At 38.5% G+C, this 13,851-nt stretch overlaps 1 protein-coding gene across 2 annotated transcripts in view; it reads right to left on the bottom strand.

The window, feature by feature from the left end:
• Nucleotides 1-22: 22 nt before the first annotated feature.
• The window catches only part of LOC127428870 (malignant fibrous histiocytoma-amplified sequence 1 homolog), a 37,457-nt gene continuing 23,628 nt past the window's right edge, over nt 23-13,851 (bottom strand). The window contains exons 2-3 of one of the 2 annotated variants that reach the window (XM_051677522.1): nt 6,950-7,336; nt 23-3,024 (exon numbers count right to left, since the gene is read on the bottom strand). In XM_051677522.1, the coding sequence (XP_051533482.1) occupies nt 7,206-7,336 (131 nt within the window). In that variant the 3' untranslated portion in view covers nt 23-3,024; nt 6,950-7,205. Of the gene's footprint in view, nt 3,025-6,949; nt 7,337-13,851 lie in introns of those variants that run through there. The other variant, XM_051677523.1, reaches the window with a different exon arrangement.

Genomic DNA, 13,851 nt, shown 5'->3' on the forward strand with positions numbered 1-13,851 from the left:
TACTCATTTTCTCCTGTCATGATTTTTTTTTAGAAACGCTACATTAAACGTTTTATTTAACTGCAACTAAATAAAACTGTAATTTTGATGCAGAGTGAATTTTAATGGTGCACTCAGTATTTTTTTCCCCATTAAAAAATAAATCAAAAATTTACTCAAGTAATTAATTGTAATTTTGAAACATATGTATAAAATTGATGACTCTAGTCATATCAGTAACCTTATAAAAGCTGTTTTATTCTACATGGGGCAGGGATGCCCTCATTGTGGCTGCCATTTTAGACTCACATGACTGAATACTGCTTCCTTTATCACAGTAACCATCTTGTTATTGGACACTTTCACTCTTGGATTAAATTAATCATGGCTGATTGTGAATACTACATTTCTACAATGGCATCTGTAACTGAAAAGTCCAAGGTGACACAAGCAAAAGTTACTGAGTGCACCTTTAAGGCAGTATTTTGTAACCAGATGTGTTTCTGTTTTTGTAAATATTACACAGTAAAAGTTTGAATTGTTTTCATCACTTGCTAATAAATTTGCTTTACGTAAAATGCAGCGTGCTAACATAAAAGAAGGAATATCTGTTTACTTTACGTGTTACATTTACATAGCTACATGATTAGCTCGATAATCGTTGTTGTCTTCCAAGTTAACAGTAGATAACCTCAAGCTGAATGTTATGTAATTACTTACATTATTATAACTTTTCTAAATTTATTGAAACTATTTGTCTTGAAGTAGCCTTAAAGTTGCTCACAGTCGAAATTTGCACCTTTTCCAAGTGGCGCGCTACTGCATATGCGCTGCTGGAGTCAAGAAGCACTTTGTTCCCTTTTTAACTGCCTGGCGAAATATATTTGACAGTTCTGCAGTCTTTACCTTATATGTTCAACCAAGAATATACCACACAAACTTTTCTTTTTTTGCATTTTATGTTAAAAACCCTGAATTAGTGTAATATAATTCTTTAGTAAAACACATCAAATAAATAGGATAGTTAAATATTTTTTATTTTATTTTTTTATAATAAATTCTAAAATTTACATTTGTGTAACAGGGTTGCAAAAAGGGTTTTCGGACATTAAGTGACATCTGAATTCAAAAAGGTAGCCTGTAGTTTAGGATAGTAGCGGTGATTTACGTTTTCTACAGTCAGAGCGAGCCTTTGCTATTGCAAATCATGAGCTGGCTTATCAATTTATTATACAATACAGTTGTGCTCAAAAGTTTGCATACCCTGGCAGAAATTGTGACATTTTGCCATTGATTTTGGAAATATGAATGATCATGCAAAAAAACCTTGGAGTGGCCATCACAGTCTCCTGACCTTAATATCATTGAGCCACCCTGGGGAGATCTCAAACGTGCGGTTCATGCAAGACGACCAAAGACTTTGCATGACCTGGAGGCATATTGCCAAGATGAATGGACAGCTATACCACCTGCAAGAATTTGGGGCCTCATAGACAACTATTACAAAAGACTGCACGCTGTCATTGATGCTAAAGGGGGCAATACACAGTATTAAGAACTAAGGGTATGCAGACTTTTGAACAGGGGTCATTTCATTTTTTTCTTTGTTGCCATGTTTTGTTTTATGATTGTGCCATTCTGTAATAACCTACAGTTGAATATGAATCCCATAAGAAATAAAAGAAATGTGTTTTGCCTGCTCACTCATGTTTTCTTTAAAAATTGTACATATATTCCCAATTCTCCAAGGGTATGCAAACTTTTGAGCACAACTGTATATGCTTTGGAGATGTTAAAAATACAGAAAGGATATGACAGTAAAACAGTGTGGAAACCAGCCTTTATATTTGCTGTGCTTTGGTGATTTTTTTTGTGGTTCTACTATGAGAAAGAATAACATCTTGATAACATAGAAAACAGTTTGTAGCTTTTACATTCAGCACAGTAGCCATGCACAGTAAATTAGGTTGGATATTGGTGACAGAGCTTATTAGCTTACAAAAATAAAATATTATTTACAAAATGTTATTAACTGTTTGCAAAACATCACATATTGCAGAATCTCTCCTCTCCAAAAGAGAAACATTGAAATGATAAACAACAGTCCTAACTATGAATCAACTCTATAAAAAGAAGTCTTAATTATTTTAAACTTTTTCAGTTTGATAATTGTGTACAATATGCTTCATACACTACATTTGAAGATCATGTTCTGTGAAATACATATGTATCGGATATGCATACACAATTTTCTTCAAAAAAGAAAAGACATCCTTGGCTGAATTCTTGTACCCTATTCCTGTTCATATGTATCCAAAAGCAGGAACAAAATATTATCTTACCATCGAAAGAAAGACAGACAGCAGGAAAGAAAGAAAAAGAAAAGAAAAAAAGTCTTAGTTTGGTTCAAGGAAACATTTTTATGTCTTTGGCTGCCACTAAAATAGTTTTACATGTCTCCTCTTCTCCGCCCGAAACTACCAAACACAACATTTCTGTCTGTGAGCAGAGAGATCTCAAAAGGTTTATGCTCAATAAGACAACATTTCTGTTCTTCCATGTTGTAGACAACTAAACTAGCAAGAGGTATACACTAATACATTTCACAATTTGAAATGCCATCTTTTAACATTTCTTTCAGCATTTTAAAGGCATGCATTTGAAGTACAATATCACTTAAAGCATAAGTCCAACTTTTCACCTTTCTAATCAAAGTGTACTCAAGTCTGGGGGAAACAGCATCCTCTTCCATTTCTTTCAGCAGATCCATCCACAGCAGCACAGACATTATGTAGTTTCAGTCTAAGAGATGCCTTTGGGTATAATTGGGGATTTCCATGAACTTGCTTGGGAGAAGATTATCATGAATTGAGCTGAAATGTTCAAACAATTGAGTGCCAGTGGTGTTGAGACTCAAAGTGGTTAAAAGATTGTTCAGAGGGCCACCCCAAGGAACAATATGTGTACACAGACAAAACAGGTTGTCACTGCAACAAGTTTCTAATACTTTCAGTTCATCATGTGTTGGCAGTCAGAGCTGATAACCTAAAAAAGAAGTGCACACACACAAAAAAAAAAAATTTAAATGAGGGTGGACATCCAAAATCCATCAGATGCACACTTATGTACATATGGATAATACAGGTAAAGTGGGACAGTTTCTGATAATGTTGGGGATGTTTTTAAATTAGGATTCAAATGGCTACATCAAAGTCATACCATATCAGTTTAGGATGAACTTAAAGGAATGTTCCGAGTACTCAATTGACAGTTTTTGTAGCATAATGTTCATTACCACAATTTTGTTTCCGACTATTCCCTCACTTACTCACAGTGTTTACCGGCGTTACATCGTCATGGCAACAAAGTTGTAATATTGGATATACAGTTGTGCTCAAAAGTTTGCATACGCTGATAGAAATTGTGAAATTTTGGCATTGATTTTCAAAATATGACTGATCATACAAAAAAAACTGTCTTTTATTTAAGGATAGTGATCATATGATGCCATTTACAGTGCATCCGGAAAGTATTCACAGCGCTTCACTTTTTCCACGTTTTGTTATGTTACAGCCTTATTCCAAAATGAATTAAATTAATTGTATTCCTCAAAATTCTACAAACAATACCCCATAATGACAACGTGAAAGAAGTTTGTTTGAAATCTTTGCAAATTTATTAAAAATAAAAAAACGAAAAAAAAAAAAAAAAAATCACATGTACATAATATTCACAGCATTTGGCATGACACTCAAAACTGAGCTCAGGTGCATCCTGTTTCCACTGATCATCCTTGAGATGTTTCTACAACTTGATTGGAGTCCACCTATGGTAAATTCAGTTGATTGGACATGATTTGGAAAGGCACACACCTGTCTATATAAGGTCCCACAGTTAACGGTGCATGTCAGAGCACAAACCAAGCCATGAAGTCCAAGGAATTGTCTGTAGACCTCCGAGACAGGATTGTATCGAGGCACAGATCTGGGGAAGGGTACAGAACAATTTCTGCAGCATTGAAGGTCCCAATGATCACAGTGGTCTCCATCATCCGTAAATGGAAGGAGTTTGGAACCACCAGGACTCTTCCTAGAGCTGGCCGCCTGGCCAAACTGAGCGATCGGGGGAGAAGGGCCTTAGTCAGGGAGATGACCAAGAACCCGATGGTCATTCTGACAGAGCTCCAGCGTTTCTCTGTGGAGAGAGGAGAAACTTTCAGAAGAACAACCATCTCTGCAGCACTCCACCAATCAGGCCTGCATGGTAGAGTGGCCAGACGGAAGCCACTCCTCAGTAAAAGGCACAAGACAGCCTGCCTGGAGTTTGCCAAAAGGCACTTGAAGGACTCTCAGACCATAAGAAACAAAGATTGAACTCTTTGGCCTGAATGGCAAGCGTCATGCCTGGAGGAAACCAGGCACCGCTCATCACCTGGCCAATACCATCCCTACAGTGAAGCATGGTGGTGGCAGCATCATGCTGTGGGGATGTTTTTCAGCAGCAGGAACTGGGAGACAAGTCAGGATCGAGGAAAAGGTGAATGCAGCAATGTACAGAGACATCCTTGATGACAACCTGCTCCAGAGCGCTCTGGACCTCAGACTGGGGCGAAGATTCATCTTCCAACAGGACAACGACCCTAAGCACACAGCCAAGATAACAAAGGAGTGGCTACGGGACAACTCTGTGAATGTCCTTGAGTGGCCCACCCAGAGCCCAGACTTGAACCCAATTGAACATCTCTGCAGAGATCTGAAAATGGCTTTGCACCGACGCTCCCCATCCAACCTGATGGAGCTTGAGAGGTCCTGCAAAGAAGAATGGGAGAAACTGCCCAAAAATAGGTGTGCCATGCTTGTAGCATCATACTCAAAAAGACTTGAGGCTGTAATTGGTGCCAAAGGTGCTTCAACAAAGTACTGAGCAAAGGCTGTGAATACTTATGTACATGTGATTTTTTTTGGTTTTTATTTTTAATAAATTTGCAAAGATTTCAAACAAACTTCTTTCACGTTGTCATTATGGGGTACTGTTTTTAGAGTTTTGAGGACAATAATGAATTTAATCCATTTTGGAATAAGGCTGTAACATAACAAAATGTGGAAAAAGTGAAGCGCTGTGAATACTTTCCGGATGCACTGTATCATCACATTGTTGTTTGGCTCCTTTTTAAATCATAATGATAACAGAAATGGCCCTGATTAAAAGTTTACATACCCTTAAATGTTTGGCCTTGTTACAGACACACAAGGTGACACACACAGGTTTAAATGGCAATTAAAGGTTAATTTCCCACACCTGTGGCTTTTTAAATTGCAATTAGTGTCTGTGTATAAATAGTCAATGAGTTTGTTAGCTCTCACGTGGATGCACTGAGCAGGCTAGATACTGAGCCATGGGGAGCAGAAAAGAACTGTCAAAAGACCTGCGTAACAAGGTAATGGAACTTTATAAAGATGGAAAAGGATATAAAAAGATATCCAAAGCTTTGAAAATGCCAGTCAGTACTGTTCAATTACTTATTAAGTGGAAAATTCAGGGATCTTTTGATACCAAGCCAAGGTCAGGTAGACCAAGAAAGATTTCAGCAACAACTGCCAGAAGAATTGTTCGGGATACAAAGAAAAACCCACAGGTAACCTCAGGAGAAATACAGGCTGCTCTGGTTGTTTCAAGGAGCACAATACGACGATACTTGAACAAAAATGAGCTGCATGGTCGAGTTGCCAGAAAGAAGCCTTTACTGCACCAATGCCACAAAAAAGCCCGGTTACAATATGCCCGACAACACCTTGACACGCCTCACAGCTTCCGGCACACAGTAATTTGGAGTGACAAGACCAAAATAGAGCTTTATGGTCACAACCATAAGCGCTACGTTTGGAGAGGGGTCAACAAGGCCTATAGTGAAAAGAATACCATCCCCACTTTGAAGCATGGTGGTGGCTCACTGATGTTTTGGGGGTGTGTGAGCTCTAAAGGCACGAGGAATCTTGTGAAAATTGATGGCAAGATGAATGCAGCATGTTATCAGAAAATACTGGCAGACAATTTGCATTCTTCTGCACGAAAGCTGCGCATGGGATGCTCTTGGACTTTCCAGCACGACAACAACCCTAAGCACAAGGCCAAGTTGACCCTCCAGTGGTTACAGCAGAAAAAGGTGAAGGTTCTGGGGTGGCCATCACAGTCTCCTGACCTTAATATCATCGAGCCACTCTGGGAAGATCTCAAACATGCAGTTCATGCAAGACGACCAAAGACTTTGCATGACCTGGAGGCATTTTGCCAAGATGAATGGGCAGCTATACCACCTGCAAGAATTTGGGGCCTCATAGACAACTATTACAAAAGACTGCACGCTTTCATTGATGCTAAAGGGGGCAATACATAGTATTAAGATCTAAGGGTATGCAGACTTTTGAACAGGGGTCATTTCATTTTTTTCTTTGTTGCCATGTTTTGTTTTATGATTGTGCCATTCTGTAATAACCTACAGTTGAATATGAATCCCATAAGAAATAAAAGAAATGTGTTTCGCCTGCTCACTCATGTTTTCTTTAAAAATTGTACATATATTACCAATTCTCCAAGGGTATGCAAACTTTTGAGCACAACTGTAACTATACACAGATAAGGTTAGCAAGCAATTTTATCACACTAAAATCACGTTAACACGTGCAATGTTTACATCTTGCGGCTATATTTGTGAAACAATGTATACGTTAACGTTTATGGACTGGCCCCATTCACTTCCATTGTAAGTGACTTACGAAATTGTGAAGAGCGAGTTGAAATAGTTTTTTGTGGTAATCAACATTATGCTACAAATGCTGTTGATTGAGCTTAACTTGTATTGAACCTGTAACATTCCTTTGATGATAAAACTGAGTAGTAATAAGAAATAAGATACATGAATTATGAATTGGCGTGTCACACTTTCCTTGTACATATACCTTCATGTACTTACATGTAAGTGGGTCCATATATCATGGTCTCCCTATGACAACCATCCATTAAGTGGTCCATCATCACCCTCAGATGAGGAAAGAAGGGCGGAGGCAAAAGGTAAGTGGGGCACACGCATGTGACAAAACTACAGTTTATGTTTGCACACACAAACACGCGCACGTTCTTGTGTATTTACACATGTGCATATAAGATATAGAGGAAAGAGATGCATCGGTTTGTGAAGGCCATTCACAGGCAGGTAAGTGCAGGAAGTGTCATTTATGACTGGGGCTGACCACAGTCGGGGCTGGGGGGTAAACTAGTGCCACGTTGACCCGCTCTGAGCCGTTCTTGGGGCAGATGATCTCAGTTAGTCCCTCAGGTCGAGGCTGACTTAACAGCTCACCTATAATTGGAACACAGAGAAAAAGGTTTTATTAAAGTCAGACTAGTTTTCACTAACAACTGCAATATAAATGGCATTTAATAGCAGATATTATTTCCATTTTTCTGTGTGCAGTGTTATTTTTCAATGTGATTATTAGTCAGTTCATTTATGTAAATTGATTTATCATTTACAAGAGTATCAGACACAATTTCTCATCTCCTGAACCAACCAGAAGATGGAGCTATCTAACAAACTTTGTCTCCTGGCATGAGTAAGACGGTTGTAAGTGCGGTCAAACTAAATGGCCAGTGGGTCATGGGAATGCACACAACTACACAATATTCCATTAATGTAATCTCAACCAGTAAGTCACATGTTTTATTGGATGAAATGACAAACAAAAACACTTGCTGCTTTGTCTGTGAAGCAAAACAACTGGTGTCCTGTAATTCACCCTGCAAAAACACAATGGCACCTCAGACGCACACCCAGGTACATTACTTCATCCTTCTTATACTATGGACTGAAGATATTTATTTATCATATAAAACTCATCGCCATCTGCAAGTAATCAGTTCCCATTACACTTTAAAAGTGCATCCTTATGAATTTATGAATTGTTTATGATAGCTCCTCTTCAATGAGCAAAACCTGACGGCGAGGAAGCTAAAAGACTCTTAACTGATGTCCATGGCAAAAAAAACAAGTGTGTTAAGTCTAGTCTAAGAGACCAGATTTGATAGGAGTCCTCCGTGCCTATAAATAGAGGCTTGTAATGAAGGATTCCAGTGTCCTAGTCAGCAAGTCAGAAAGCAAATGGCTCACTCTGAGTACTTAAGGGGGATCAGCCTCACCGCAGGAAGACAAAGCATTACATCATGTGTCAGTCCAAGAGAGCAGAAGTCAGACTGCTCTGTCATTCTGTGAAATACATTGAGCAGAGCTCCATCTGTACAGTGCATGCCCTGCTAATTCTATAACAAACAAAAGTTACTTTGAACAAAGGAGCCAAAATTTTCATTATGTTTTTTATTATATCACTATGCATTTTCAATGGAGAAAAGAGAAAGTAAGCCTTGCTCACTCTTTAACATCTTATAACATCTGCATGTAAATTGTCCATGTTAAAATTATTTTAAAATAGAATTGATTCTCCAAATGTGACTGTACAAACAGTGGCCCCCCCCAAAAAGAATTTGGACACACTTAAAAATGTATGAATGTTATTAAATAAAAAACAATTTGCAAACCAGGTGGCATCTGCAACCATATGATGCAAGAACTTTTCTCAGAACTAACCCCAATTATTTAAGCCATTTTTACAATTACTGTAAACCAACTGGACCCAAAGGAGTGAAGAGAGTACTTAAAGGGATAGTTCACCCGAAAATGAAAATTCTCTCATCATTTATTCACCCTCATGCCATCCTAGATGTGTATGACATTCTTTCTTCTGCAGAACACAAACAAAGAATATATCAGCTCTGTAGTTCCATACAATGCAAGAAAATGGTGACCAGAACTTTAAGCTACAAAAAGCACATAAAAGGCAGCATAAAAGTAATCCATATGACTCCAGTGGTTAAATCTATGTCTTCAGAAGCAATAAAATAGGTGTAGGCGAGTCCTTTTTTACTTTAAATCTCCACTATCTTTCCAATTGTGAAAGTGGAGATTTATAGTAAAAAAGGATTAAAATATGGATCTTTTTCTTACCCAAAGTGATTGCATTGCTTCAGAAGACATATATTAAACCACTGGAGTTGTATGATTACTTTTATGCTGCATTTATGTGATTTTTGGAGCTTCAAATGTTCCATTCACTTGCATTGAAAGTACCTACAGAGCTGAAATATTCTTCTAAAAATCTTTGTTTGTGTTCAGCAGAGAAAAAGAAAGTTTACATGGGATGGCATGAGGGTGAGTAAATGAGAAAATTTTAATTTTTGGGTGAACTAGCCCTTTAAGGGTGCATGGCATTACTGTCCCATATTTGCTTCTTTGGTAAACCCTATATAAAGACATAAGAAACTGCCAATTTATTTTGAAGCTGAATGTTTGATACCTTGATAACCAGTGGTGATTTCTCAGGGCCAGCAAAGCCTTCTCGGCTGGCGTAACATGCCTAATAAATAAATATTTTTTCATCCTTTCATTCTCATTGACCTTTTTGCCTATGTATTTTCAATCGCTTTCCACTCCTAATTAAATTTACAAACGAACAGCAAAAAACAAAAAACAAAAATTAATCCAATCAGAATTTATTCCTCGATGCTTACAAGCAAAGTGTGACAAATGTTTCACAAATTGCATGCCCAAAGCCATGCTCCTTAGCTGAAGCAGAGTGTGAGTCTGAGTTCCACTCCTTCAGGCCTTCAGAATTTCCACAGAATCCCTCAACACTGCAGTGAATATGCATCTAATGTCAGATTCTCAGATTCATCAGCCAATCAGATTGATTTATTTGTTCTTGGTGGGTGTGATCTTTAGGATATGTCCCGGTCGAGGCCTTCTAGCTGGCCTTGAGTGACGCAATCATGCTTTAAGTGATGTACGTAATTTGTCAGCAAGATCTCGTGCTCTTTGCTTTCGAGTCGGCTGTCATCACTGATGGTATTGCCGTTGAGATAGAGATCCTTATGGATTTAAAAACCTAAGATATTCGTGCGATTGATTAATTAAACAGGAAAGGAGGACTGATTTTCACTTCAAGCAAATTGGTAAGTGCTTTTTGCATTGTTAAAGCAACATCAGGAGTTCTCTAAGTGTAAATTAGGCTGCTGGAGCATTCAGTGTCAGATCAAGTTTTGAAAAGTAATCATGTACCCTGACGAAACAAAATTTACTGCAAGCAAAATTTAAATCGCAAATATTATTAGAGAGCTTTTTCTTGGTATTAGACCTCCTTGGTTCTGGCTTTCGTGCGTGGACATGTTTTTAAAATTTCAATTGGTATTATTAGTTGACTGCCACGTAATGTATGATAGGCAAACGGTGTTTTATTCATTGTGAAACTGTGTTTTCTTAATGGCATGAATCGCACTGAAGGCCTAGACTTAAAATATATGGGCCGCGGCTGTTGATAACGCAGCAGCCAAATTCAAGTTTATTGCTGTAAGATTGTTGTAGCAAATAAAACTTTTGCATCAAATATTCCCTATGTGTCTTTAATTTAAATGAATTTAGACTTGAATACTTTGTTGACAGCACTTGAGCAATAGAGGATTTTAAAATACCAGGTAAACTCTTAAATAAAGGTGTTTGAAAAGTGTGTTTGTGCCACCTTTCTTTAAAATAAATTGTTTTCTAATGCAATGACACATACTTCAAGTGTGGCTTAAGTATCCAAATGCTTTTTTGGGCAACAGTAGATTCATTTATTTGTAACTTGAGGTCAGCTTGCATAATGTTTGCACACCACAGTGGATTAAGAAAAATCTGATCCGTATTAATGAGGCAATAATGCAACAACCACTAATATATCACTAATATTGCCCTGACATATCCTGATAAGAGCAGGTTTGATCCAGTCTAAACAACTGACAAGTACAGGCTGAGCTGCTTAAATGCCATATTCTCTCTAAGGCGCTGTAGCAAGACATTTCCCTTGTCAGTAGGGAAGCTTTCTACACAATGTGCAAATTATATCAAAGCTGTTTAATGAAGCAATTTCCTGACAAATGATCTGCAATTAGCCAAAAGATTAGAACTTAGATTTGACAAATTTGGAAATTTCCTGGGAAAACACCAATCAAGGCTTGATTATGTATTAACAGTTAGGGGAAACAACTGCTTACATCACAGCACCACATATCAAGCCCTGCATTGCCCCCTGGCACAATGGCCCGACTGGTACACCACTTACGCCATTAGCCCTATTGATTTCTGCTTAGTCATTTATTCTAAATAAAGGAGGCATTCCACCTGACCGAACCAGGCCACTCAGCTGAAAGGTCAAGGCCAACAAACAAACGAAGGCTACAGCAGCTGGAGTTATCGTAGATAACCAAACACTTGTCATCAGTTACCACGCAGTGATTGTGAAAGGTATTATTGCTCATTCTACATTTATTAATTGTAGACTGTGATTACGAAATATGTTACTAGCCCCTTTATGGGAATACAGCTTATGAACTAAGAGAGAAGGCCAGTATGCTTTCTGATTCATACATTAGTTATTATTACATACTCTTCCTCAAGCGCTCATTAACCACAAGTAATGCTGAGTAACAGTTAAGTCCAGCTCTGCCAACAAGGCAAAAGAATCTGCCATGTTCTCTCTTGCTCTGAGGTTTATGCCCTGAATAACATTTTCAGGTGCATTCTTGTGCTTACGCCTGTTTGTTCCTCTGCCAAACTCTCCATTTGGCATTGACGTACATTTTGTTCTTTCTCTCTGAGGTGCATTATCACTATCAGGGCCTTAAAAGGTAAGCTGCACTTGGTAAGACTCCTTAGTAAAAGCTTTGTACAGTAAATGTTTACATTTATGTTTATTTATTTAGCAGATGCTTTTATCCAAAGTGACTTACAAATGAGGAATACAGCAAAAGTGCTGCAATACAAAGTTTCAAATTGTTCAGAGAACTACAAGTCAGGAGGTAGGTGAGAGACAGTGGTGATAGAATGGAGTGAGATTTTTTTTTAAGAAAGAAGAGTGCTCCCATAATAGATGCGTCTTTAGATGTTTCTTGAAAATAGTTAGAGAAAAGGTTGTGCAGGTGGAGTTTGGAAAGTCGTTTAAACCAGCGAGGACCGCTTGAAGTGAAAGTCAGAGAAAGCGATTTTGTGCCTCTGAACATGGTACCACGAGGTGCTATTCACCTACCGATCGCGAGCTTCTGGAGGGCACATAGATAGGGGAGCGCTGAACCAGTGGCTATTCTGTAAGTGAGCATCAAACACTTTAAAACAATCTCCAATTTAAGCAAGGCTTGCTAACAGGTTTTATGGAAAAAATACAAGAGCAATGAACCATGATGAGGCTATCAAGGCCTGTGCGGCGAACAATGACTTCTGCAGACTGTACATTTTGCTGTCTCTGCGAGTTTAAGGGTAAAATAAAATATTTAATTGCAAAAACCTTCATTCTCCATTAAAAACCAGAATAAAATTGCAGTAATGTGAGGCGTCATCTACACATAGATCTAAACTGGGAAGTACCTGTATGTAATTAGTCAATAACGGTACCGTTTCGCATTTTAAATTTGTTCAGGCACTGTGCCAGTCAGTTTGTTTTCATGCGCTTAAAAAGTTATATTTTAGTCAGACTGAAACAATAATTTGTCTTTTTAAAATGTAATGTAAATGCTTTAGTTCGACTAAAATCATGACAGTCCGATTTTTGCAAAGTCTGACTAACAGACCTAGATAATGTGATTGTTGCTCGGCGTCATTCAGCATCTATAAAAATTAATTGGACCATAACTGGCCTCGACGTTGTGCGCATGCTCTGAAAGACATTAGCTGCTTCTCCATTCACGGGTCGAATGGTTCTCGTTGTGAAACCGTGCTGTTTTGTGCCTATCCGGGCCAGTTGGCACAGTTACGGTTTCTTTTTGCACTGTGGTGCATGAATATACGTAACAAATACGTCAGTTGGTGACGGTGTGAGAGGTAAACATTGGAGCGAGTGTACTACAGAGAATGAGCATATATTCCATATGAGCATACATGCTTTCCCCCTGGTTTTTACTCTGCTAAAGCACAGGAAAGACATGTCCCATGTCGCAAAAATAAAAGCAAAGAGAAAAAGGCGAGAAGTTTACCATCATTTGCTGAGGTGTTGTGCATGCCACCAGACACAAACACAAATAAAGGTAAAAGTTCAATTGGCAAATTGACAATCGTGAGTCCCCACATACTAAAGCCCTTCCTCCAGTACAGTTAAGCACGGTCAGCTAACCGTGCCGAGAAATCCGTGGCAAGAATGGTTTGTTATCGTGCCGTGCAATATCGTGCATGTAGAAATGCTACTGGAACCGTTCCGAGTGATGAAAACAGCTCAGGTAGATCAGTGGGGTCTTGGGGGTGACTGGCTGCAAAATTACACTAGGACCTCACCTAAACTCTTGGAGGGGAGCAGCCATCCAGCCCCCACAACCTGTTACAGTCCCTTCTGATCCAACTTTCTTACCACGGTTTAAAGGTCATAGATCTGGTTAGCTATTTGAAGTTAGAGGATCAACGATGCAGGCTTGATGGAATTTAAAACCTTGACCAAATATCTGGAGTGACAATGTTGGCATGATGTCAAGGTTATGTCTGCTGGCCTGCTTCAGTCCACAACTGTTACTTATTAATGAGAATGGTGCAGAATGACAGTGAATAGATATCACTTTAACTTTTTCCACTATCTTCCTGTGTGTTTTTTGTGCAATCATTAGTGGAGACTACCACGGCATAATTTAAATGATTTCTTTCCCCATGCCAGTCTTTTATTGTGGTATATCCGGGGTTAAATTGGGATTTTTCAAAAGGGGGACACTTCTGATCGTACAAAAACAGGCCGAAACACAGCCACCCAACAACTT

This window comes from Myxocyprinus asiaticus, chromosome 38 (assembly GCF_019703515.2).
Source record: "Myxocyprinus asiaticus isolate MX2 ecotype Aquarium Trade chromosome 38, UBuf_Myxa_2, whole genome shotgun sequence".
NCBI lineage: Eukaryota > Metazoa > Chordata > Actinopteri > Cypriniformes > Catostomidae > Myxocyprinus > Myxocyprinus asiaticus.